Source organism: Syngnathus scovelli, chromosome 2 (genome assembly GCF_024217435.2).
Source record: "Syngnathus scovelli strain Florida chromosome 2, RoL_Ssco_1.2, whole genome shotgun sequence".
Taxonomy (NCBI): Eukaryota; Metazoa; Chordata; class Actinopteri; order Syngnathiformes; family Syngnathidae; genus Syngnathus; species Syngnathus scovelli.
In genome coordinates, this window is record NC_090848.1 from 27,910,704 (window position 1) to 27,935,112 (window position 24,409).

A 24,409-nucleotide genomic window follows, 5' to 3' on the forward strand; every position below is an offset into this window, starting at 1 on the left:
TCCGCTTTCACTCCACAATATTGCTGAACTGGGAGAGAGAAAAAAAGTTTCCCCCTTACCTTTTGTGCCGATCGGACTGCAATACTGTTGAGCAAGAGCGGAGAACGAAGAATCCTTTGTGGAGCATGCACTTTCCCTTCTGAAGAAATCACGTCGGATGGTCACCATTTGTTGGATTCTGTCCACAATTTAGGGAGCGCGTTATCTGCGCCTCACGGCAAAAGCCTTTGCCAATCACCTGTTATCCAATTTACTCACTGCGTGCTCGTTTGATTTCTTCAGATTTAGGAAAATGCAAAGACACTGAAGCAGAAATTAGACTTAGACAGATTGGTTGAGTTCAATCACAATTCTTGTTCAAAAAGCTCTGTTTTCAGGAAAGTACAATACAGCGCTGGGCCCTTCAAGAGCGGAAAGTCTCCATTCAGAAAAGGCCAAGTCCAAGGTTGTTAGATCAGTTTTATATTCAGTAGCACATTGTGGGCCGGGATTGATGGGCGATGAGTCTTCGGGGTGGGGCAAGTTCGAAGGAGAGTCTGCTTCCACGGGAGTGGTGCTGGTTATGGGCGATTCGGTGTGTTGGTGGGGGGCTGTTGGTGTGTGTGTGTGTGTGGAGGGGGCTGTTGTCTTCCATCCCGTCTCTCGGCCTTGGCGATCATCTTTGGCCGAGTTCTCGGGTGGCTCCTTCTGGCACCCACTGGTTTTATCTCCACGTGACCTTCCTGTGAACATTCTTCTCCAATCTTGGACATACACTGTCGTACCGCATTCAACCGTATCTTTTCTTTGTTAGGCAAACTATTTCCCTCTGTGCAGAGCGTTCAGTAGTAATCAAAAACTGGCGTCTAGCATTAGTCAAAACATAAGATACAATCAAGTACTATACGGGCAAGACGACTCTGGCCGTGTCCATGATTCAGAGAAAAAACATCAGGCATGCATTCCACAGTTCCTTAAGGGTCATTAAGCTATTTAGGCAATATATCAAAAGTCATTTGTTATTTCAAAGTCCTCAGAAATATATATATCAGATCATAAAGTTATAAAAACCTTTCTCATCACCACTTATCAAAAATGTCTAGTTATGTCTTCTTTATTGATTTGGTGTGTAGGTATAATTATATGCTTCAAATGTTTCTTTTATTTATTTAATATGTGAATATACTTGTCTGCTTATGTACTTTATTCAATGAGGTTTGAGCATATCTTGTCACGCTGTCATGTGTCGTCCGGATCACTTCCTGTTTTATTGTGTAATTTTCCTCTCGTTCCAGTCGGTGTGTCCTTCCCCTGTGCGTCCGGTCACGTGAACCCCTGATTCCAAGTGTGTGCACCAGCGCCAATGACCAACTGTCTTCACCTGTGTTCCCCTCCTGTGTCCATATAACCCGCGTCTTTCCCCGTATCCAGTGCCAGTGCGTCTTGCCTTGTCAGAACACTAGCGATCACGAAACCCTCGAGTTCCACGTAGAAGCCTTGTTTGAGCAACTTTGATCACAAGTTCAAGTTCAAGTTCAAGTTTACTTTATTGTCAAAGATCTCTGTAACAGGGTTACCACAGAAGTTTGAAATTGCGTTTTACCAGTCTCCAATGTGCAGATTAACTAAAAACATGCTGATAAACATGTGCAGTACTATACAATAAAATACTCTCTCTCACATTCACACGCACGCACACACACACACACGGTGTGTAATAAGAGTATTGACAATACAGACCCACACACACACACATACATACACAGCAGCAGAAGTACAATCAGTGGTCATAGAAGTAAAGTGAAAAAGTGTATAACTGTATATAAGGTGCAAGAGTAAAGTGCCAAGTGGCATGGTGACTAGGAATGTTCAAGTGGTTTTCCTCAGTGTGTTCATGAGTCTGATGGCTTGAGGAAAGAAGCTGTTACTCAGTCTGCTTGTGCGGGACCGCAGGTTGCGGTACCGCTTCCCTGATGGTAGAAGGGAGAACAGTCTGTGTGCAGGATGAGTAGTGTCTTTGATGATGTTCATTGCCCTCTTGGTACAGTGTGAAGTGTACAGTTCCTGAATGGCTGGAAGGGGTGACCTGATGATCTTTTCTGCTGTCCTCACCACCCTCTGCAGCGCCTTTTTGTCTGCAGCTAGGCAGCTGCCATGCCAAACAGAGACGCTGCTGGTCAGGATGCTCTCAATAGCACCTCTGTAGAAGGTGGTGAGAGCAGAGGTGGGGAGGTCGGCTCTTCTCATCCGTCTCAGGAAGTGGAGTCGTGCCTGCGCCTTCTTGACCAGCGCAGTGGTGTTGGTAGTCCATGAGAGGTCATCAGTGATGTGCACTCCCAGGAACTTTGTGCTTTTCACAGACTCTACTGCACTGCCGTTGATGATGAGTGGGATGTGTGTTGGTTGTTTCTTTCTGAAGTCCACAGTGATTTCTTTTGTTTTGTTTACGTTGAGAAGCAGATTGTTCCTATCACACCAGGTGATGAGTTGCTGTACCTCCTCTCTGTATGCTGAGTCATCGTTGTCTTTGATGAGGCCCACCACTGTTGTGTCATCTGCAAATTTGATGATGTGATTCGTTTCAAATCTGGCAGAGCAGTCGTGGGTCATCAGCGTGAACAGCAGGGGGGATAGCACACATCCTTGCGGCACCCCGGTGTTTATGACGGTGGTCGCTGAGGAGTTGTTTCCGACTCTGACTGTCTGCGGTCTGTTCGTTAGAAAGTCCAGCAGCCAGTTGCACAGTGGAGTGCTGACGCCTATTGTACTCAGCTTGTTCACCAGATGTTGGGGGATGACTGTGTTGAACGCAGAGCTGAAGTCAATGAACAGCATCCGCGCGTGACTGTTTTTGTTCTCCAGATGAGCCAGGCAGAGGTGGAGTGCTGTTGCTATGGCGTCATCAGTGGAGCGCTTGGGGCGGTAGGCAAATTGGTATGGGTCCAGAGTAGTGGGGAGGGTGGATGTTAAGTGGGTCTTCACCAGTCTCTCAAAGCACTTCATCATGATGGAAGTGAGTGCTATGGGTCTGTAGTCATTCAGTGATGATGCCGGTGACTTCTTGGGTAGTGGTACGATGGTGGTAGCTTTGAAAATTGCTGGTATGATGGCTTGGTTCAGAGAGGTGTTGTAGATGTCTGTGAGGACGTCAGTGAGTGAGTCTGCACAGTCTCTGAGCACGCGCCCGGGTATGTTGTCTGGACCTGCAGCTTTCCTGGGGTTCACCTTGAGTAGGGTCCTCTTCACGTCCGCTGGGTCCAGTTGAAGTGTTGTCCTGTCTGGGTGTACTGGGGTTTTTGTGGGTGTTGTGGTGTTGTTTTCTTCAAACCGGCTGAAGAAGGTGTTGAGAGAGTTGAGGAAGTCTATGTTGTCCTCACACGGTGGGGGGGATGGTTTGTAGTCTGTGACTGACTGGATGCCTTGCCACAGGCGTCTTGGGTCTTTTGTGTCAGTGAAGTGTGAGTTGATTTTTTGACCGTATGCACGCTTGGCTACTCTCACGCCCCGGTGCAAGTTGGCCCTAGCAGTCTTGAGGGCCTCCTTGTCCCCAGACTTGAAAGCAGCGTTGCGTGCCCTCAGGAGCTCACGTACCTCCCTGGTGAACCAGGGTTTTTCGTTTGCTCTCACTGTAATGTCTTTGGTGACGGTTACATCTTCCATGCACTTTGTTATGTATCCAGTTACAGAGTCTGTGTATTCGGTGAGGTTGACGTCCTGGTTGGTGGTGGCCGCCTCCCTGAAGACAGACCAGTCTGTGCGTTCAAAACAGTCCTGTAGAGCTGCTGTGGAGCCCTCTGGCCAGGCCCTGATCTGCTTCACAGTTGGTTTGCTTCTCGTCAACAGAGGTCTGTAGGCTGGAATTAGCATAACAGAGAGATGGTCTGATGAACCCAGGTGGGGGTGGGGAACCGCTCTGAAGGCCTGTCTGATGTTTGTGTAGACCTGGTCAAGTGTGTTTTCTCCCCTTGTTGCAAAGTTCACACACTTGTGGAAGTGTGGCATTACTGTTTTCAATTTGGCCTGGTTGAAATCGCCAGCGATTATGCAGACCAAGTCCGGGTGTGTGTTCTGTAGTGTACTCACAGACTTGTATAGTATGGAGAGTGCGTCCTTTGTGTTAGCGCTGGGGGGGACGTAAACAGCTGTGATGTTGACGGTATTGAATTCACGTGGTAGGTAGAATGGACGGCAGTTGAGGGTTAAAAACTCAATGTTCTCTGAGCAGTGACTTGTAGTAACGACAGCGTTTGTACACCAGTTGTTGTTAATGTAAATGCACACACCACCTCCTCGAGATTTACCCGTGCTGGCGTGGTTTCTGTCCGCGCGGAAAGTTGTAAACCCATCCAGTTTAATGGCGCTGTCCGGAACGTTGTTGTGAAGCCACGTCTCTGTGAGGATGACCGCGTTGCATTCTCTCACCTTTCGTTCTGTAGTTAAGTCCAGCTTGAGATAGTCCATTTTATTTTCCAACGACCGCACGTTTGAAAGGAGAATAGATGGAAGTGCTGTTTTGTGAGGGTTTCTCTTTAGTCGGTGTGTGATGCCGGCTCGGGAACCTCGCCTTCTCCTCCGGCGTGTGCTCAGACTCCACCGCCGCTTCAGCTGCTTCCAGTGTCGGCTGGTGGGGGAGGGGGAGCCCGCTGCCTCGGAGGTTCCTTTGTCTCGGGACATTATTCCAAGACCGCGAAGAGTTTCGCGATCCATGGCAAAGTTAACTCCGGATATATCCTTTGTGCAGTTGTTGCTTCTAAGTCCCAATAGTGTACTTCTGTCGTATGCGATTCTCGGAGACGATTTGGACGGTACATTTAACACAAAACACACATTTTTATCGGGAGCCGGCTTGGCCGCAGCCTCACAGGGCGCCGCCATCTTGAAAAAAAAGATGTTACAGATGTTAACTTGGTTACATCGCTACCTTGTTTTTGTATTTCCCTCGGTTCGAGGCGCTTTGATTTCCCCTTTTTCTCCCTCGGTTCGAGGCGCCTTTGTTTTCCCTTTTTTCCCTCCTAGTGAGGCGTTTTTTGTTCGACTGTCAGTGGAGACAATAAAAGCCTTTTTGGACATTGAACTCTCTGCATTCGAGTCCTCTCCCTGCTCTGCGCCTGACATTACGCACTGGCCAGACATGGACTCGGCAGAGACAGCGCAGCTGCTGGCCCAAGTACGCTCCCAGACTGCGCAACTGGGCCAACAGCAGAAGCAGGTAGACGCTCTGAGTGTTGGCGTTCAGGAACTGGTAAAGAACCAGGAAGGCTTCAGAGAGGCGGTGGCCGCCCAGGTGGATTCGCTGAGTCGTCAGATGCAAGACGTCCTCGCTCTGCTGACCACGGGGCGAGCTGCGACGCCCTGTTCCACAGCGGCGCCCCCTGTGGACCACCCGGCGCCCGCGCCTCTGGCGAGGGGGATCAGACTGGCTTCCCCAGAACGATAGGCAGGTGAACCCGGGCTGAGTCGAGCCTTTATAACGAATTGCGAGATGCAGTTCGAGCGAGCTCCCGGCGACTTCCCAACGGAACGCTCCCGGGTGGCATACACGATCTCCTATTTGACGGGAAGAGCCCGGACGTGGGCGACCGCAGAATGGGCCAGGAATTCCGCTACCTGTCACTCGTTTTCCGGATTCATCGAGGCCCTTCGCATGGTGTTCGATCCAGTTCCCATGGACCGAGAGAAGGCACGAGAGCTGTCCCATATCACCCAGGGTCGAGAGACAGTCAGCGACTACGCGATCCGCTTCCGCACTCTGGCCGCGGAAAGCGGATGGAACTCGACGGCTCTGTACGATGCTTTTCTCCAGGGTCTTTCCGGGACCATCCAGGACCAACTCATTTCCCTTGATCTTCCTGTGGAGCTCGACGCTCTCATCGCGTTGGCCGTCCGAACTGACAACCGACTAAAGGAGTGGAGGAAGCAGCGCGCAAGCCGGGGTGCGATGGTTACTCCTTCCGCATCATTGGGCGGGCGGTCATCCCACGAGACGCACCACCAAAGATCGATCCCAGCCGGGCCACTTGAGGGGACGGAACCCATGCAGCTCGGCCGGGCCAAATTGAGCGAAGAGGAAAGACAGCGTCGACGCCAGGAGGGCAGATGCTACTACTGCGGGGCGCTTGGTCATCTCCTTCTCTCCTGCCCGGAGGGGAGTGCGCTGAGGGTAAGCACATTCTCTGTGGTCCGGCAGAAGAATAGGGTTCTACCCGTCGGGACGCTAACCTGCCAAGGCAAGGAACTCGAGCTCGGGGTGTTGATTGACTCAGGGGCCGACGAGAATCTGATTGACTGGGCTTTTGCTCGCAGCATAGGTGTAAAGACCGAACCCTTGAACACAACCATAAAGGCTAAGGCACTTAACGGACAAGCCCTTTTTGACGTATCTTATATAACCAAACCCCTCTCATTGTCGTTTGGCACTCATCATGAACTAGTAAGACTGCATGAATCCGCTTATCCTCGGTTATCCGTGGCTAAAACACCACAACCCTGCAATAAACTGGGAGTCAGGGGAGATAAAGGGGTGGGCATCCCAGTGCCAAGTATCGTGTGTCAAACCAAACCCTTCGATTGAGTCCACCTGCACTTCTCCCTCGGACCTTGCGTCTCCTGAACCAGATTTCAGAGCTCCAGATCTAAACCAAGTACCCAAATGCTACCATCAACTTGCGGAGGTATTTAGCAAAGCCAAGGCGAGCTCCTTACCACCCCACCGTCCCTACGACTGCGCCATAGACCTATTGTCCGGTGCTTCGATCCCCAAGGGTAGACTTTATTCCCTTTCGGGCCCCGAAAAGAAGGCCTTAAATGACTATATTGACGCGTCACTTAAAGCAGGTCTGATCAGGCCGTCATCATCACCTGCAGGGGCCGGATTTTTCTTTGTGGGGAAGAAAGACGGAACCCTGCGCCCCTGCATAGATTACAGTCCCCTCAACCAGATCACTATAAAGAATCGGTACCCCCTCCCACTCATGTCGGCCGTGTTTGATCAGTTGCAGCAGGCTCGGGTATTCACCAAGTTAGATTTACGTAACGCGTATCACCTCGTGCGCATTCGGGAAGGTGATGAGTGGAAGACGGGCTTCAACACCCCCCGGGGACACTTTGAATACCGGGTAATGCCGTTCGGCCTCACCAATGCCCCCGCGGTCTTCCAAGCCATGATCAATGACGTTCTGAGTGATTTCTTAGACCACTTTGTTTTCGTTTACTTGGATGACATCTTAATTTATTCACCAGATTTGAGGACCCATGAGAGTCATGTTAAGTCGGTCCTGCAACGGCTCCTGGACCATCGACTTTATGTCAAGGCCGAAAAGAGCGAGTTCCATGCAGAAACGATATCGTTCCTTGGCTTCATCATAGCCCCAGGAAAGGTCCAGATAGACCCAGCCAAAGTAAGCGCGGTGACCCAATGGCCGGTACCAGATAGCCGCAAAAGAGTGCAGCAATTTCTAGGATTTGCTAACTTTTATAGACGATTCATACGAGGCTTCAGCGCCACCGCGGCTCCCCTGCACGCTCTCACCTCCCCGACAGTTCCGTTTCGCTGGACGGCGGAGGCTGAAGCCGCCTTCCAGGAGCTGAAGAGGCGGTTCACCACCGCTCCAATTCTTACCTTGCCTGACCCATCTCGTCAGTTCGTGGTGGAGGTTGATGCCTCCAGCCAGGGAATCGGCGCCATCCTGTCTCAGAGATCCCAGGTCGACAACAAGCTCCATCCACGATGATCCACCCCCTAGGGGAAGTCCCGAGAATAGACTGTTTGTTCCGCCCCAACTACGATCCCAAGTGATCCACTGGGCGCACACCTCCCGGCTCACGTGTCACCCGGGCGTGCGAAGAACCCTGCACGTCCTCCAACAAAGATTCTGGTGGCCCTCCATGGGGGCGGACGTCCGGGAGTATGTTGCAGCCTGTTCCATCTGTGCGCGAAGTAAGAACACTCCGGGCCGCCGTGTGGGGTTGCTGCAGCCTCTCTCCATTCCCTCTCGACCATGGGCCGACATCTCTGTGGATTTTGTCACGGGACTGCCGGTGTCTAGCGGTAAGACGACGATACTCACCGTCGTGGATAGGTTCTCCAAGATGGCCCACTTCATTGCCCTGCCCAAATTACCTTCGGCCAAACGTACGGCAGTAGTTCTCATGGACCACGTCTTCAGGATCCATGGATTTCCTCGGGACGTCGTGTCAGATAGGGGCCCCCAGTTCGTGTCCCGCTTTTGGAGGGCCTTCTGCAAGCTTATAGGGGCCACCGTGAGCCTCACTTCGGGCTACCACCCGGAAGCGAACGGCCAAGCAGATCGCATTAACCAACAGCTGGAAACGGGCCTCCGCTGTCTGGTAACCCAGAACCCCTCGTTGTGGAGTCAAAACTTGACCTGGGTAGAGTACGCCCATAACTCCCTTCCCACCACGGCGACCGGGATGTCCCCCTTCATGTGCGTCTTTGGATACCAGCCCCCGCTCTTCTCCGCCTCCGCGGACGGTGGGGGGTGGGCCTGCCTACACAGTTAAGAAGTTGCTGGACGTGCGCCGGAAGGGCCGAGGCTGGCAATTCCTGGTGGACTGGGAGGGTTACGGGCCAGAGGAGCGGCAATGGGTGCCGCGTAGCTATATCCTGGATCCCGGGCTATTAGATGACTTTTATGCGGCTCACCCCGATGCTCCGGGTCCGTCTGGGATCCGGCCCTAGAGGGGGGGGTTATGTCATGCTGTCATGTGACGTCCGGATCACTTCCTGTTTTATTGTGTAATTTTCCTCTCGTTCCAGTCGGTGTGTCCTTCCCCTGTGCGTCCGGTCACGTGAACCCCTGATTCCAAGTGTGTGCACCTGCGCCAATGACCAACTGTCTTCACCTGTGTTCCCCTCCTGTGTCCATATAACCCGCGTCTTTCCCCGTATCCAGTGCCAGTGCGTCTTGCCTTGTCAGAACACTAGCAATCACGAAACCCTCGAGTTCCACGTAGAAGCCTTGTTTGAGCAACTTTGATCACCGATGTTAACTTGGTTACATCGCTACCTTGTTTTTGTATTTCCCTCGGTTCGAGGCGCTTTGATTTCCCCTTTTTCTCCCTCGGTTCGAGGCGTCTTTGTTTTCCCTTTTTCCCTCCTAGTGAGGCGTTTTTTTGTTCGACTGTCAGTGGAGACAATAAAAGCCTTTTTGGACATTGAACTCTCTGCATTCCAGTCCTCTCCCTGCTCTGCGCCTGACATATCTGTTTTTGTAGCGAGGCAGGACTTTTTGTATTTCGACCTCATTCCTTCACTCCAAAATGTCCACTTAAAAACATACTACATACTGACAACAAATTTCAAGTTGCAGGTTAGCAAGCTTATTGTAAAGAGATTTATTTTCCAGGGGGCACTCAGGAGACAATTTTTAGACTTGTGAATTAAAAACAAACAAACAAAAATCCATCATTTTTCTTGAGTCTATTAATCAATCACACCATTAATTTATATATTATGTGTGTGTGTTCTGCTGAGTAGGTAAGGGGCCAGCCTGGGGTCTTGTTTGAGCCTCTGGTCCAGTGCACGATACCTCTGAGCTGCTGATCTCTTGTGCCTGCAAACACCCATTGTGTCATTCATATAGCTTTGTGTGCGTGTGCTTGCGTGCGTGCGTGCGTGAGTGCGTGCGTGCATGCGTGCATGCGTGCATGCCTGTGTGTGCGTGACATACATGCTGAGTCGTTTCTGGGCGATGTGTATCTGAGAGGTGTGCTGGGCGCAGTGGGCTTGATACTCCTTCTCCTCCTGGTGGCTCATGTTCTGCTGGTCCTCCTGATAATGTTCTTGTATTTTCTGTAGCGCCTGTGTTGCCTGCACGCATGCACACACACACAAATATAGCACACAGGTTGACATTTGACTGACTGCCAAAGAAGTTATCATGAATGTCACGGACTTCCTAATAATGTGACCCCCTCATGCCACCAAACTATAAGGTAACGAAAATAAGAAACAGCTATTATTTTGATGTGTCATAGGTTAAGATTGTTTACTTAATTTGGGCCCTTTTTTGTTATTGACGTAAAACATGCAAGTGCTCAATGTCCTTCTTTTGGAAGAGCCTGACCAAAGCCCTTTTTAAAATAACATGAACAGACAGACACACGAACAATTGAAATATTATCTAAAAATGCTAAAGCTGAAAAGAAAAGACATTTTTGGTATTCTTTCTAATGTCAGTTACCTGTTTGTGATGTTCCTGGATAAGTCGTGCCTGTGCGACCATACGCTCCTTAAATTCTGTCAAACAATCATTGTATAAACGCTGTGCGTCATCAGCCCGCACAATTTCGATGTCACATAGTCGGTTGAGAAAGGGAGCCAGGAAGTCATTTTCGTTCTCCTGTAACCACCGCTGTTCCTCTGTTGCCACACGTTCCTAAGCGACACAGACATGCACACACATTAAAATGTAAAATGAAGAGTGGGGAGCTGCAGGCTGTGAGAGGAGCGTTCAACGAAGGAGTACAATGGAGCATTGGCTAATAAGTAATAAGTAAAATGGCTTACCATAACTAAATTTCAGACAACCGTACAATCCTGGTGGATTAAACCCTTGTTGTTGTGCATTACAAACATTAGTGTCTGTGAATCATGCTCCTCGCTGCTGCTTCTTTTTCATCTTCTTTGTCATCTTCTTCTTCTCTCTTCTTTTAAAAGACGAAGAATCACTGACGCCCGAAGTAGCCATAGCAGCTTACGTTTGCTTTCTGTCACGCCTTAGCCCCAGCTGTTCCACTAAGTGTCGGTTGTCTTGGTTTCTGTCTGTGTGCTCACCCCTTCCTGTGTGCCCATGATGAGTTTGATTATTCCCACCTGCCTCTTGTTACCTGTCGTGTATATAAGTCCTGTCTGCCCCTCACTCCCGGTCGGATCATTGTGTGTTCATATCATGATGTCTTTTTGGTTCCTGTTCCGGTCATTGGTAATGTCACCCTGTCTTTTTGTTTCACGTCTTTTTGGTCAGTCTCGTTGTTAGGTTTTGTTAAGTCATGTCAGTTGCTGAGTCTGTATTTTGAGTTCCGCCAATAAACCCTGGTCCAAGCTGCACTTGGTCGTCCTGCTCCATTTCCATCCGTTACTGACAGAATGATCTGACCACTACAGCGACCAGCGCTTGGACCCCTCTCCTCCATCAGATCCTGCTGTGATGCCCAATCCACGACCGCCAATCCGTGCATGTTCCAGCGCCATGGGCTTCGCGGCAGCGTTGGGACTCTGCTGCCGCAACGCTGGACCCGTGGCCACCATCGGACTTTGTTCCGGCGACGCCGGACCCGCGGCCGCCATCGAAGTGCTTCTGGCGCCAGCTGCTTTGCGGCCGCGATCGGACTCTGCTGCCGCGACGCTGGACCCGCGGCCGCCATTGGAGTGCCTCCTGGCGTCATCAGACTCACGGCCGTCATCGGGCTCCACCCCAGCGTCGCAGGACCCGCGGACGTCAGCAGACATACAAGCCAGCTGCGGCGGACCTGCGATCGTCCCTGGCTCCTCTCCCACTACTGTGGTGTGTGATGGCTCTTGCCGCTGCGCGCAGCCCCGCCTTCCGAATGCCGCCGATTGCGGTACGGACTTCCAGAGTTGCCGCCGATTGCGGTACAGGTTCCCCAAGTTGCTGCCGATTGCAGTTTATGTCCCCAAGTACCCGCCCGAGTGCGTTACAGGTTCCCCAAGTACCCGCCCGAGTGCGGTTCAGGTTCCCCCAAGTACCCACGAGTGTGCGGTTCAGGTTCCCCAAGTACCCGCCAGAGTGCGGTTCAGGTTCCCCAAGTACCTGCCAGAGTGCGGTTCAGGTTCCCCAAGTACCCGCCCGAGTGCGGTTCAGGTTCCCCAAGTACCCGCCCGAGTGCGGTTCAGGTTCCCCAAGTACCCGCCCGAGTGTGGTTCAGGTTCCCCAAGTACCCGCCCGAGTGCGGTTCAGGTTCCCCGAGTTGCTGCCGATTGCGGTTCAGGTCCCCAGTGTGTGCTGCGAGTGTGGCCCTGGGCCCCTGAAAGCCGCCGAGTGCGGTTCTGTTCCCCTAGTTGCTGCAGATTGCGGTTCAGGTCCCCAGTGTGTGGCCCTGGGCCCCTGAACGCCGCCGAGCGCAGTTCTGTTCCCCAAGTTGCTGCCGATTGCAGTTTAGGACCCCAGTGTGTGCCGCCGATTGCGGTGTAGGGTGGGGGTGGGGGTGTAACTTGTTGTTAGGTTTTGTTAAGTCATGTCAGTTGCCGAGTCTGTTAGTTTGCGTTCTTCAATAAACCCTGGTCCAAGCTGCACTTGGTCGTCCTGCTCCATTTCCATCCGATCCTGACAGCTTTCAACAATAAGGAACAATAACAATAAGCTTTCAACAAGGACTAAATATATACTATCTATCTATCTATCTATCTATCTATCTATCTATCTATCTATCTATCTATCTATCTATCTATCTATCTATCTATCTATCTAGATATCGTTATATATAGATAGTTATATCTAACGTAAATTAAGTTCTACAACATTTTTATTTCGATCCCCTCCCACCTCATCCAGCGGCCCTGTTTGGCTTGTGACACAACTTTGGCGTTTCTAGCTGCTTCTTCGTGTCGCCGCACCTCCTCCACCACCAAGGTGCTACGCTCAGTTGTAGAAGCCTTCTGCCAGAGAGGTGTCATGGCTCCGAGGCCAAATCCTTCTCTTCCTTGGGTGCAGATGGGTGGATCTGGCCTATGTCACTGCTGTGGCAGGTGTCCACTTCCTTCCAGTTGCTTGGGCAGGAGCGGCACCTCTTAACCATGGGTCCCGGGATTCAGCTAGGGACATGTCCAGCCTAACCTTGGTGCACTTGAAGTCTTCCACCTCTTTTGCTGTATAATCCGACACTGCTGATGCACCTTGGAAGATCAAGCCACTTCCTCACATACGTGTTCACCAGTCTTTCCAAATGATTGGCATGGCTAAGTGAAACCTCGTACATGGCCAAAGGCCACAGCAGTCTGGGTAGCAGCCCATACTGGTAACACCACAACTTCAGCTTCCCTGGCAGTGCAGTGTTGTTAATTTGCTTAAGGCCGTTAGTCAAATCCTGCTCGAGTAGCTGAAGCTGTTGCGTGTCTTTGAGATCTGCGTTATAACACTGACCAAGGCTCTTGATGGGCTTCTCAAGGACTGTTGGAATTGGTTCACCTCTTAAGTGGCCTTCAATGATGGAGATGCTGCGTGATTTGCTTGGTTTGATTTCCATTCTTGCCCAATGGATGTTTTCTTGTAGTTTCTAAAGCAGTCGTCTGGTGCAAGGTTTTGTTGTTGAAATGATGGTCATGTCATCCATGTAGGCTCAAAAACTCAATTTGTCAAGAGAGCAAGCGTCATCTTCCTGAACTCCTTCTTAACCATGAGTGATGCATTGAATCTAAGAAAAAGCTGAGTTGACTAACACCGTTGATTAGGCAGATCTTTATCTGCATGCAGCCTTACCTTGATGGCTCAAGAGGCTTCTGCAATGAAGCATTACAGTGGTCAATTTCAACAAAACGAGTCAACTTCAATGGATCGAAACCAAGTATTTTCACTTATTATTGTCTAAAACACAACCAGACTTTACTGTATATACCAGCAACCACTACACCATACAGCTGCCGCAAATTGAAGGTGTTTTGCAACACTTCTCAGACATGAGACACAATAAATGTTCTCAAGCTATTTCACCACTTTGATTGATATTTATATTGAATTATATTGATATTGTTATAAAATAATATTGTCTTTACCCTGTGAGGTAAATAAACTAAATGAAAGCAAGTCAGTCATTAAATAAGAGATTATTGGGCCTCCAATATGCCATTTGTATGTGCAGAATGCCATGCACAACACTACAACAAACCATTTCCTCTCTGAGATTGCGGGCCTTGGCAGCGCCAGTCGTGGTCCACGGTGAGAAATGAAGAAGAATGTCTGTCTCCTCCTGCTCCCGGCAGACCATAATGTCTTGCACCTGTGCACACATTAGCTACATTACTGCATATCATCACAGCGCCCAGAAACCAGGCAAAATAACCCCCCCTGAGGCAGTAAGCATCCTGTATGATATCAGAACAGTCTGACTGGATGCTATCAAATAAGACTGTATGATTCTCAAAAAGTTCATTCTGGAGGTGGGACAGAGGCATATGGGAGCTTTAAGACCCCCCAACATTGTGAAGATCATCTTTTTTCCCCAAAAAAATGATTTGTTTTAGTTTAGTTTGTATTACTTTAGTATCTTTTTTTCTAGATCAGTCTGATGGTGCCACAGAGATCATCTTGTTTTCTATATAAAACTTCCCCGTTTGCTTTCTTCAGGCAGTTGTTTTTTCCAATAAAGTGCAAAAAATCTCTTACTTCGCTGTCAGTCAACATGGAAGAAGCAATAAACATGCATTTAAAATAAATAGACAAAAGGTAATTCAACACATAAAAACAAGGAAGAACAATCATGCCATATGAATGAAAAATGGGTATGCAAATGGTCAAAATGCAAAAAAGGTGTGTTTTCAAGAGGTCTGAGGTTCACCATTACGGCCAAAACAACACACTCTGGTTGGCTGATTGCCCAGATCTCTAATGCCGTATGAGGCATTCTGAAACCATTCGAACTTTCACAAAGTAACATCACAAAATATCAAACATAAAGCAATGTCACTCACAATGTCACTCACACGTATTTTCAGCAGATAAAGGACGGACACATACCACCATCAAATGAAAACCATGAAGTAGAATTAGGTGCTCCCACCTCTTTCTTAGAACTCATAATTTGGAGCGCTACGTCCTTCTCAGCTTTGACAAGGTCTGAGAGAAGGTCATACAGAGCCAGAGTGTGGAGCGGCTTCTTGGCAGGATCCACCTAAATGAACAAAATACAATGTCACTGTGCTGCACTTGTCCACTGACAAACACACAAGAAAGGGTATGCATACATGGAAGCCAGAAACCATGTCAGGCCTGAAGTCCTCAGCCTTGTGTTGATGGTCACTTGAGTCTCGCGGCTTGATGAAGGTCCTCATGCACGGGACGAAGCGGTGCTCCTCCAGATGATATTTCACCTCGATCCTCCTCTGCGAAGCCACAAACACTCGCTCGGCCACATCGTCGTTGGCATCCTTGTTTGGATTTCTGTGGAAGCGCTCCAACACTTTCTACGCTCACTCGCGCGCGCGCGCGCACGCACGCACACAAACACACACACACACACACACACACACACACACACACACACACACACACACACACACACACACACACACACACACACACACACACACACACACACACACACACACACACACACACACGCAATCCAACAAGATTCAGCAATGAAAACGTATCATAAATTCGGATTCTTGATGGCATTACTGCATCTGTCACACACAGAAAGCTTGTTTTGTACCAATTAATTACATACATGCAAACTTAGGCAAGAGACTCCCAATTTTCAACACTGTCTCCCACCTGCCCCCTGATCTGTCTTTTCTCGCGCTAATCTCCCGATTTTACAGTGAAGTAAGTTTACATTATGGGCAATGTGACGTAACACCGCTCCTCCTTGCTGCGCAGCCAACCAAAGTGTTTCCCTTTGCTGTCAAATGCTAAAATTGATACCAAACTAAATTTTTCTGTCTGCTTGGTGTATTCAAATCGGTACTCATTTTTTTAACTGATAAAAATATATATCCTCTGGAATTATCTGTTCGAGGCTAAATGCTACATTGCGCAAAATATTAACATGAAGCATTGACGTTGTTACTGCAAACTGCTGTTCATTATTCTATTCAGATCTCAGTGTTATTCAGGTCATTGGCAGTTGTGCACTTACTACATGAAACTTACGTACACTTATTGTACTTACATCGTGATATAAAATCAATATGTGGCCCCCTGGCATTGTCGCAGGGACCTGCGCACCCGGACCGAGCCACGGAAATGAAATGCGTACGAACGGGAACGCACACATGATTGGGTGCGAGTGCATTCTCCCCCGTCCCCTCCGAGTATTTAAGTCCTGTCTGCCCCTCACTCCCCATCGGATCATTGTTGTCATCATGTCTTGATGTCTTCACGTCTGTAGTCTTCTTGTCTCACGTCCCGGTCAGTCAGTCCAGTTATTGTTTTGTTAAATTGTGTCAGTTTGCCTTTTGAGTTTGCTCAATAAACCCTGGTCCAAGCTGCATTTGGTCGCCCTGCTCCATCCGTTCCATGACACAACCGACTACTGGTGAGAACTCACTAAAAACTCTACAAACACTACTGCGTGTGCGCAAACAGTGATTGCAAACAACAAAAAGACTATGGATTATTATTTTGTGATTATGAAATATTTTGTTGTGTATGAAGTTAAATTACAGAAGATAAAACAAAGAATGATTTAATTTGGATTAAAAATCTGACACAACCTGGCCTCTTTACTGCAGTCGCAACACTAATATCACCCTTAATACAACAATAACAATACAAACTCAATACATCCATCCATCCATTTTCTCAACCGCTTCGTCCCCACGGGGGTCGCGGGCGTGCTGGAGCCTATCCCAGCCGTCAACGGGCAGTAGGCGGGGGACACCCTGAACCGGTTGCCAGCCAATCGCAGGGCACACAGAGACAAACAACCATCCGCACTCGCACTCACACCAAGGGACAATTTGGAGTGCTCAATCGGCCTACCAAGCATGTTTTTGGGATGTGGGAGGAAACCGGAGTGCCCGGAGAAAACCCACGCGGGCCCGGGGAGAACATGCAAACCCCACACAGGGATGGCCGGAGGTGGAATCGAACCCGCACCCTCCTAACTGTGAGGCGGACGTTGTTAGGGTTTTTCAAATTATCCTTATCGTATGATTATGTTGGAATGCAACCGGTTATAAATAACCTACCTTGTCTCATCCTACACAAGGTCGTAAAACATCCCCTGATATGTTTTGAGTAGAGCACAAGGGCTTCCTATTCAGTCTACTCTTACCCCCACTCTTTCTCTTAATAAATATGCCCTTGCAGTTGGGAGAGTCTCCAGACTTCATTCCTGTAGCGAGTGAACTCTCCACCTGCAGGTGTCTAAAAGAACTTGCTTGTCTCCCGTGTGGTTCTTGCAAAATAATCTGTTGAAGAACAGATTGAGTTCATCCGCCCAATCCTTGTCCCCATCAGCTGGTTTCCAATCAGCCCCTTTACCATGGCCCGAGATGGACTGCAGACACCTCCAGACATCCCTGGCGTTGTTAAGCCCCATCTGCTTCTCCAGCCTCCTCCCGTAGTTCTCCTTCCCCTGCCTGATCTTCAGCCGGAGGTCCTTCTGGATTCTACGCAGCTCCACCACATCACCCGAACCAAAGGCTCTCTTCTTCCCATTAAGCAGAGCCTTTATCTCGGACAACACGCAGCTGTACCTCAAGTTCACGCCTTCCACGCTCCCTCTGACACTCTCTCCCGCCGCAATTCCTGCCTGAAGGAGATAGAGCCATGGGTAAGACAGAACTTCCTGCAGTGAATGGCTCGAAAAGAGAAGCCATTAAAATCGGTACTTCTAACCAACTCTACTCCTCACCCATTACTTCTATTTTATTCTTTGGTCACAGCCAGGGGTCGGCAACCTGCGGCTCTTTAGCCCCCCCGCCTAGCGGCTCCCTGGAACTTTTGCAAAAATGCGTGAAAATGGAAAAACTTGTTGGTTTTTTTTAAATATGGTTTTTAGATGTTAATCATGACACAAACATTCTTATGCTGTAAAAATGTATGTAGTTGTAAATATATCAAAATGCCGAATTTCAGAATGGCGTCAAATAGCTAAATTGCGTCATAGCCTGCGACACAGCACAGGCGAGTTGTTAACAAACAGGGGTGTGAGAGAGTGATGGGCCATGGATTCAAAAGTCAAACAGAGAAAGATTGCTGATGAGAACAGAGGGTTTAAGAACGACCGGACTGAACCATTTGCTTTCATTGCCAATGCCGAAGGATTGCCTGCATGTTTGATTTGCAAATGAGAAGATGTCATATCACAAGAGGAGCAATTTGGAGCAACATTTTCAGCTAAAGTATGCTAAATTTGCTGCCGATCACCCAGTTGGAACTGAAAGGAGAGGTGCCTAAAAACCAGTTTCAAGAAGTGGATGGCATCTCCAAACTCTACTACGGCTGCAAGTTTTGTTGCAGCCTGGGAGATAATAAAGTTCAGAAAACCATTCGCCGATGGTGAGTACATGAAGGATTCATTCATTAAACTACCAGAGTGCCTATTTTCAGACTTCAAAAACAAAACCGAGATCATTCAGAAAATTAAAGACATGCCTCTCCCCCCAAAAACAGTGAAGAAAAGGGCAATTAAAACGGCAAACAATATCAGCAAGGGCAATATATATAAATAAAAAAAAAACTACTCCTCACCCCCCGTGGGTGGTCTCTTTTTCCCTTCAAGCTCGGGTCCTCTACCAGAGGCCTGGGAGCTTGAGGGTTCTACACAGTATCTTTGCTGTTCCTAGTACTGCACTTTTCTGGACTGAGATGTCAAATGTTTTTCCTGGGATCTGTTTCTGTGACTCCTCCAGTTTGGGGGTTACTGCCCCTTAGTGCACCAATGACCACAGGTACCACTGAAGTCTTCACTCTCCAGGTCTTCTCCAGCTCTTCTCTGAGCCCTTGATATTTCTCAAGTTTCTCATGTTCCTTTTTCCTAATCTTACCATCATTTGGGATGGCTATGTCAACCACAACGACTTTCCTCTACTCTTTGTCCACCACCACAATGTCCGGTTGGTTCGCCATTACCATTCTGTCTGTCTGGATCTGGAAGTCCCAGAGGATCTTGGCTTGGTCATTCTCTACCACCTTTGGAGGTGTTTCCCACTTGGATCTTGGGACTTCCAGTCCATACTCTGCACAGATGTTCCTGTACACTATTCCAGCTACTTGGTTATGGCGCTCCATGTATGCTTTACCTGCCAGCATCTTACACCCTGCAGTTATGTGCTGGATTGTCTCAGGACCTTCTTTGCACAATCTGCACCTGGGGTCTTGTCTGGTGTGGTAGATTTGGGCCTCTATTGCTCTGGTGCTCAAGGCCTGTTCTTGTGCAGCCAGGATCAGTGCCTCTGTGCTGTCCTTCAGACCAGCTCTTTCTAGCCATTGGTAGGATTTCTGGATATCAGCCACTTCAGCTATGTTTCGGTGGTACATCCCATGTAGTGGCTTGTCCTCCCATGATGGTCCCTCCAGCACCTCATCTTCCTTTGATGCCCATTGTCTGAGACATTCACTGAGCACGTGATCCGTTGGGGCCTTATCCCTGATGTACTTATGGATCTCGGATGTTTCATCTTGGATAGTGGCTCTCACGCTCGCTAGTCCTCGGCCTCCTTCTTTACGGCTAGTGTACAGTCTCAGGGTGCTGGACTTGGGATGGAACCCTCCATGCATGGTTAGGAGCTTCCGTGTCTTGATATCTGTGGTCTGTATATCCTCCTTTGGCCACCGTATGATTCCTGCAGGGTATCTGATTACTGGTAGGGCGTAGCTGTTAATGGCTAGGGACTTGTTCTTGCCGTTGAGCTGACTTCTTAGGACTTGCCTTACTCGATGGAGGTATTTGGCTGTGGCTGCTTTCCTTGTTTCCTCGTCAAGGTTGCCATTTGCCTGTGGAATTCCAAGGTATTTGTAGCTGTCCTCAATGTCTGCTATTGTTCCTTCTGGGAGTGAGACCCCCTCTGTGTGGATTACCTTTCCTCTTTTAGTCACCATGCGGCCACATTTCTCAAGTCCGAATGACATTCCCATGTCAGAGCTGTAGATCCTGGTAGTGTGGATCAGGCAGTCAATGTCCCGCTCGTTCTTAGCGTACACCTTTATGTCATCCATGTAGAGGAGGTGGCTGATGGTGGCCCTATTCCCGAGTTGGTATCCATAGCCCGTCTTGTTGATTATTTGGCTGAGGGGGTTCAGTCCTATACAGAACAGCATTGGGGACAGAGCGTCTCCTTGGTATATACCACATTTGATGGTCACGTGTGCAAGTGGCTTGCCATTAGCTTCAAGTGTGGTTTTCCACTGTTTCATCGAGTTGGCGATGAAGGTTCTCAGAGTCCCATTGATGTTGTACAGCCTCAAGCATTCAGTGATCCAAGTATGTGGCATTGAGTCATATGCTTTCTTGTAATCAATCCAGGCAGTGCTCAGGTTGGTACGTCTGGTTCTGCAGTCTTGGGCGACTGTTCTATCCACCAGGAGTTGATGTTTTGCTCCTCTGGTATTTTTACCAATCCCTTTCTGAGCAGTGCTCATGTATTGATCCATGTGCCCGCTGATCTTATCTGATATTATGCCCGACATCAGCTTCCATGTTGTGGAGAGGCAGGTGATTGGCCGGTAGTTGAATGGGACTGTATCCTTTGAAGGATCCTTCTGCATCAGGATCGTACGCCCTTGGGTTAGCCATTCAGGGTGAGTCTCATCCCTTAGCAGCTGGTTCATTTGTGCTGCCAGGCACTCATGGAGAGTTGTAAGTTTGAGCCAGTAGCTGTGGATCATGTCAGGGCCTGGTGCTGTCCAGTTTTTCATTCCTGAGACTCTTCTCTGGATGTCTGCCACTGTGATGGTTACTGGGATCTGTTCAGGGTGCTTGCTGTGGTCCTTTCTCAGAGCCACCAGCCACTGTGCATCCTTCTTATGTGATGCCTCCCGCTCCCATATATCCTTCCAGTACTGTTCAGTTTCCAGCCTTGGTGGGTCTGCTCTGCTATTATTCCCCTGCCACTGAGCGTACACTTTCGCTGGTTGTGTTGTGAACAACCTGTTTATTCTTGATTCTCTCTTGTGTACCTCTTTAGGCGGCTGGCCAAGGCTTGGAGTCTTTGGCAGTTTCGAGTGCTTCAGGTATGGCCATCTGGCTGTATTTCTTGGGAACTTGCTTTTTCATTGCACCTTTCTGGGCCTCTGTCATTTGGCTCACTTCTCTCCGTGCTATCTTGATTTTGGCCTCCAGCCTTCTCTTCCATGGTGGGCACTGTTGTGGTCGCATATGGTCATTCTTCTTGTAGCCAAGCATTTCTAGGATCACTGCTGCTGATGTGTATATCATCTCATTGGTTTCAGTGATGGTAGCCGTAGGAATTGTTGTCAGTGCTGCATTCACATCTTCTAGGAGACTTTCTGAGGGTACTTCACTTAGCCTCTGCAGTGTGTATCTAGGTTCCCGAGCATTCATTCTCGCCGTGATCTTGTTCTTCAGGTCAGTTGCTGCCTTGTTCAGCTTGATTGTGCTTATTGGGGTTTCGTACCCAACCTCTGGACTTGTACATGGATTTAACTCGTCTCTGACCTGATGCTCTGGTTGACCTTCGCTATGACATTTGTGTTGTATCTCATCAATCTCGAGCTGTGATAGCAGGTGCCGTATATGGATATTGGAACATTGAGCTACTAGTTGCTTGGCTGACAGTGTTGACTGTGGGTATCGAAGTTGCCATGGTTCCCACATTCTCCGCATGTAACCTCTCTCGCTCGGGTTGCTGGAGTAGTAGGATTCCAACAGATCCTTATTCTCGCATCTCGCCCATTTGTGTCTTGTTCCAGTAGCCCATTTTTCATCAGGGTGTTCTGGTTGCCCAGCACCTGACGCAGACCTTGTTTGTCCGGGCGACGTCTGAGCCGGCATGTCTTTCGTTTCTTGTACTCTCATTATCTCTGAGGTAGGCGGTATCGTTAAAGGACTTGCCTAAGGACCCACACTGACTGTTGGTAAGGTAATCGCTCATTGCTCATATTGTTCCCCTGCCGGGAATCGAACCTGGGTCTCCCGTTTGTAAGTCATGTGACTTACTGATTGAGCTAGTCAGCCGTATATATATATATATATATATATATATATATATATATATATATATATATATATATATATATATATATATATATATATATTATAATATATATATCCATCCATCCATCCATCCATCCATCCATCCATCCATCCATCCATCCATCTTCTTCCGCTTATCCGGGGTCGGGTTGCGGGGGCAGCAGCTTCAGGAGGGACTCCCAGATTTCCCTCTCCCCAGCCACTTCATCCAGCTCATCCCGGGGGATCCCAAGGCGTTCCCAGGCCAGCTGAGAGACATAGTCTCTCCAGCGCGTCCTGGGTCGTCCCCGGGGTCTCCTACTGGTGGGAAATGCCCGGCGTCCAGGAGGCATCCTGATGAGATGCCCGAGCCACCTCATCTGGCTCCTTTCAACGTGGAGGAGTAGCCAGCGGGTTCGGGGATTGCCGCCACGACAAGCACCAACAACCTTACGTCCACAGCTCCGGTCGGCCGCCTCAACAATGGAGGCGCGGAACATGGTCCACTCGGACTCAATGTCCCCCGCCTCCCCCGGGACGGGGGAAAAGCTCTGCCGGAGGTGGGAGTTGAAGCTCTTCCTGACAGGGGATTCTGCCAGACGTTCCCAGCAGACCCTCACAGAGCGTTTGGGTCTGCCAGGTCGGACTTCCCTCACCATCGGAGCAAACCCACCATCAGGTGGTGATCAGTTGACAGCTCCGCCCCTCTCTTCACCCGAGTGTCCAAAACATGCGGCTGCAAATCCGATGACACAACTACAAAGTCGATCATCGAACTGCGGCCTAGGGTGTCCTGGTTACAAGTGCACACATGGACACCCTTATGTTTGAACATGGTGTTCATTATAGAAAATCCGTGTCGAGCACAGGTCCAATAATAAAACACCGCTCGGGTTCAGATCGGGGGGGCCGTTCCTCCCAATCACGCCCTTCCAGGTCTCACTGTCATTGCCCACGTGAGCATTGAAGTCACCCAGTAGGACGATGGAGTCAAGTCAAGTCAAGTTTATTTGTATAGCCCTAAATCACAAACAGTCTCAAAGGGCTTCACATAGCCAAAATTGACAATTATTCTCAAAGCATCCCCTGATCATAAGCTCCCAAAAGGGCAAGGAAAAACTAAAAAAAAACCTACCAGGGGAAAATGAGAAACCTTGAGAAGGGACCACAGATGGAAGGATCCCCCTTTCAGGATCACCAGGTTATAATGGATGCAGAGAGTACACAAGTAATACATAATATGAAAATCAATGAAAAAAAATGGATGTCGGAGGTGTCCTCGATTGTCCTGGCAGTGTCCTCAAGGGGGCCGAGCCGCAGCTCCCCCATCCCGAACTGGTCCCCGAGAATCCAGCCAGCCGCTATCCGCTTTTGAGCCACCTAACCCCCTCCCCAGCCGGGGAGGAGGTGGGCAGAGAGAACAGAACAAACTCCGGCCAAATCAGCCATCACAAGTTAGTTAAAGGCCATCTCATAGAAATGTGTCTTTAAACGTGTCTTAAATGTTTCTACTGAGGTAGTAGTTCTAATATCCATTGGTAGGGCATTCCAAAGCTCTGGAGCCCGAATAGAGAATGCTCTAGACCCTGCAGACATTTTCTTGGCCCTCTCTTGGCTCTTTTGCGAACGAAGGTTACGAGACGGAACATAAGGAACGACTAGGTCGACGAGATATGAAGGCGCTAAGCCATGCAGTGCTTTATAGGTTAGTAGAAGAACCTTGAAGTCACATCTTAAATGGACCAGGAGCCAATGTAATTCGGCTAATATTGGGGTAATGTGATCAAATTTTCTTGACCGTGAGAGCAGCCAACTGTAGACTTTTAATACTGGATTTAGGAAGACCAGAGAATAATACATTACAGTAGTCCAGGCGCGACGTGACGAACGCATGTATAATAGTTTCCGCATCCCCGGTCGAGAGGATAGGACGAATCTTAGCAATATTACGAAGGTGAAAAAACACAATCCTGGTTATATTCTTAATGTGTTTTTGAAAGGAGAGCGTTTGGTCAAATATTACCCCGAGATTAGTTACCGTATCACTCTGAGTGATAGTACGGTTATCTATAGTTATAGTGGTTTCCTTAAATAAATGTTGATAACGAGTAGGACCAATTATCAACATCTCAGTTTTATCCGGGTTAAGACGAAGGAAGTTGAGAGACATCCATTGTTTAATCTCCGCAAGGCACGCCTCGAGATTACAGCAGTCCTGTGGATCTGTCATCGATAACGGCATATATAATTGGGTGTCATCCGCGTAGCATTGAAAACTAATATTATATTTACGTATTATGCCCCCAAGCGGAATCATATAAATATTAAATAAAATCGGTCCGAGTACCGATCCCTGTGGGACACCACAAGTAACATTATAAAGCTCAGAGGACGTATTACCATGGACCACTCGGTGCGTCCTGCCTGATAGATAGGAATTGAACCAGCTTAGTGCTGACCCTGAGATACCAACACAACTTTTAAGACGCCCTAATAAAATATCGAAGTCTACAGTGTCAAAGGCAGCACTAAGATCAAGTAGTAACAATACAGACGACGTATTTGAATCCATAGCTATGAGGAGATCATTAGT

The 24,409-nt window shown here is 48.8% G+C and overlaps 1 protein-coding gene and 1 long non-coding RNA gene across 5 annotated transcripts in view; one reads left to right on the top strand and one right to left on the bottom strand.

Moving 5' to 3' along the window:
- Nucleotides 1–24,409, top strand: part of LOC137840112 (uncharacterized) — a 169,788-nt gene that overhangs the window by 12,420 nt on the left and 132,959 nt on the right. The gene's annotated exons all lie outside the window — the stretch shown is intronic.
- Nucleotides 9,319–24,409, bottom strand: part of ccdc135 (coiled-coil domain containing 135) — a 128,742-nt gene continuing 113,651 nt past the window's right edge. For all 4 annotated transcript variants that reach the window (XM_049753605.2, XM_049753604.2, XM_049753603.2 and 1 more), the window contains 6 exons: nucleotides 14,918–15,136; nucleotides 14,734–14,844; nucleotides 13,843–13,953; nucleotides 10,182–10,376; nucleotides 9,669–9,808; nucleotides 9,319–9,551 (listed from right to left, as the gene is read on the bottom strand). In XM_049753605.2, the coding sequence (XP_049609562.1) occupies nucleotides 9,443–9,551; nucleotides 9,669–9,808; nucleotides 10,182–10,376; nucleotides 13,843–13,953; nucleotides 14,734–14,844; nucleotides 14,918–15,136 (885 nt within the window). In that variant the 3' untranslated portion in view covers nucleotides 9,319–9,442. The remainder of the gene's footprint in view (nucleotides 9,552–9,668; nucleotides 9,809–10,181; nucleotides 10,377–13,842; nucleotides 13,954–14,733; nucleotides 14,845–14,917; nucleotides 15,137–24,409) is intronic.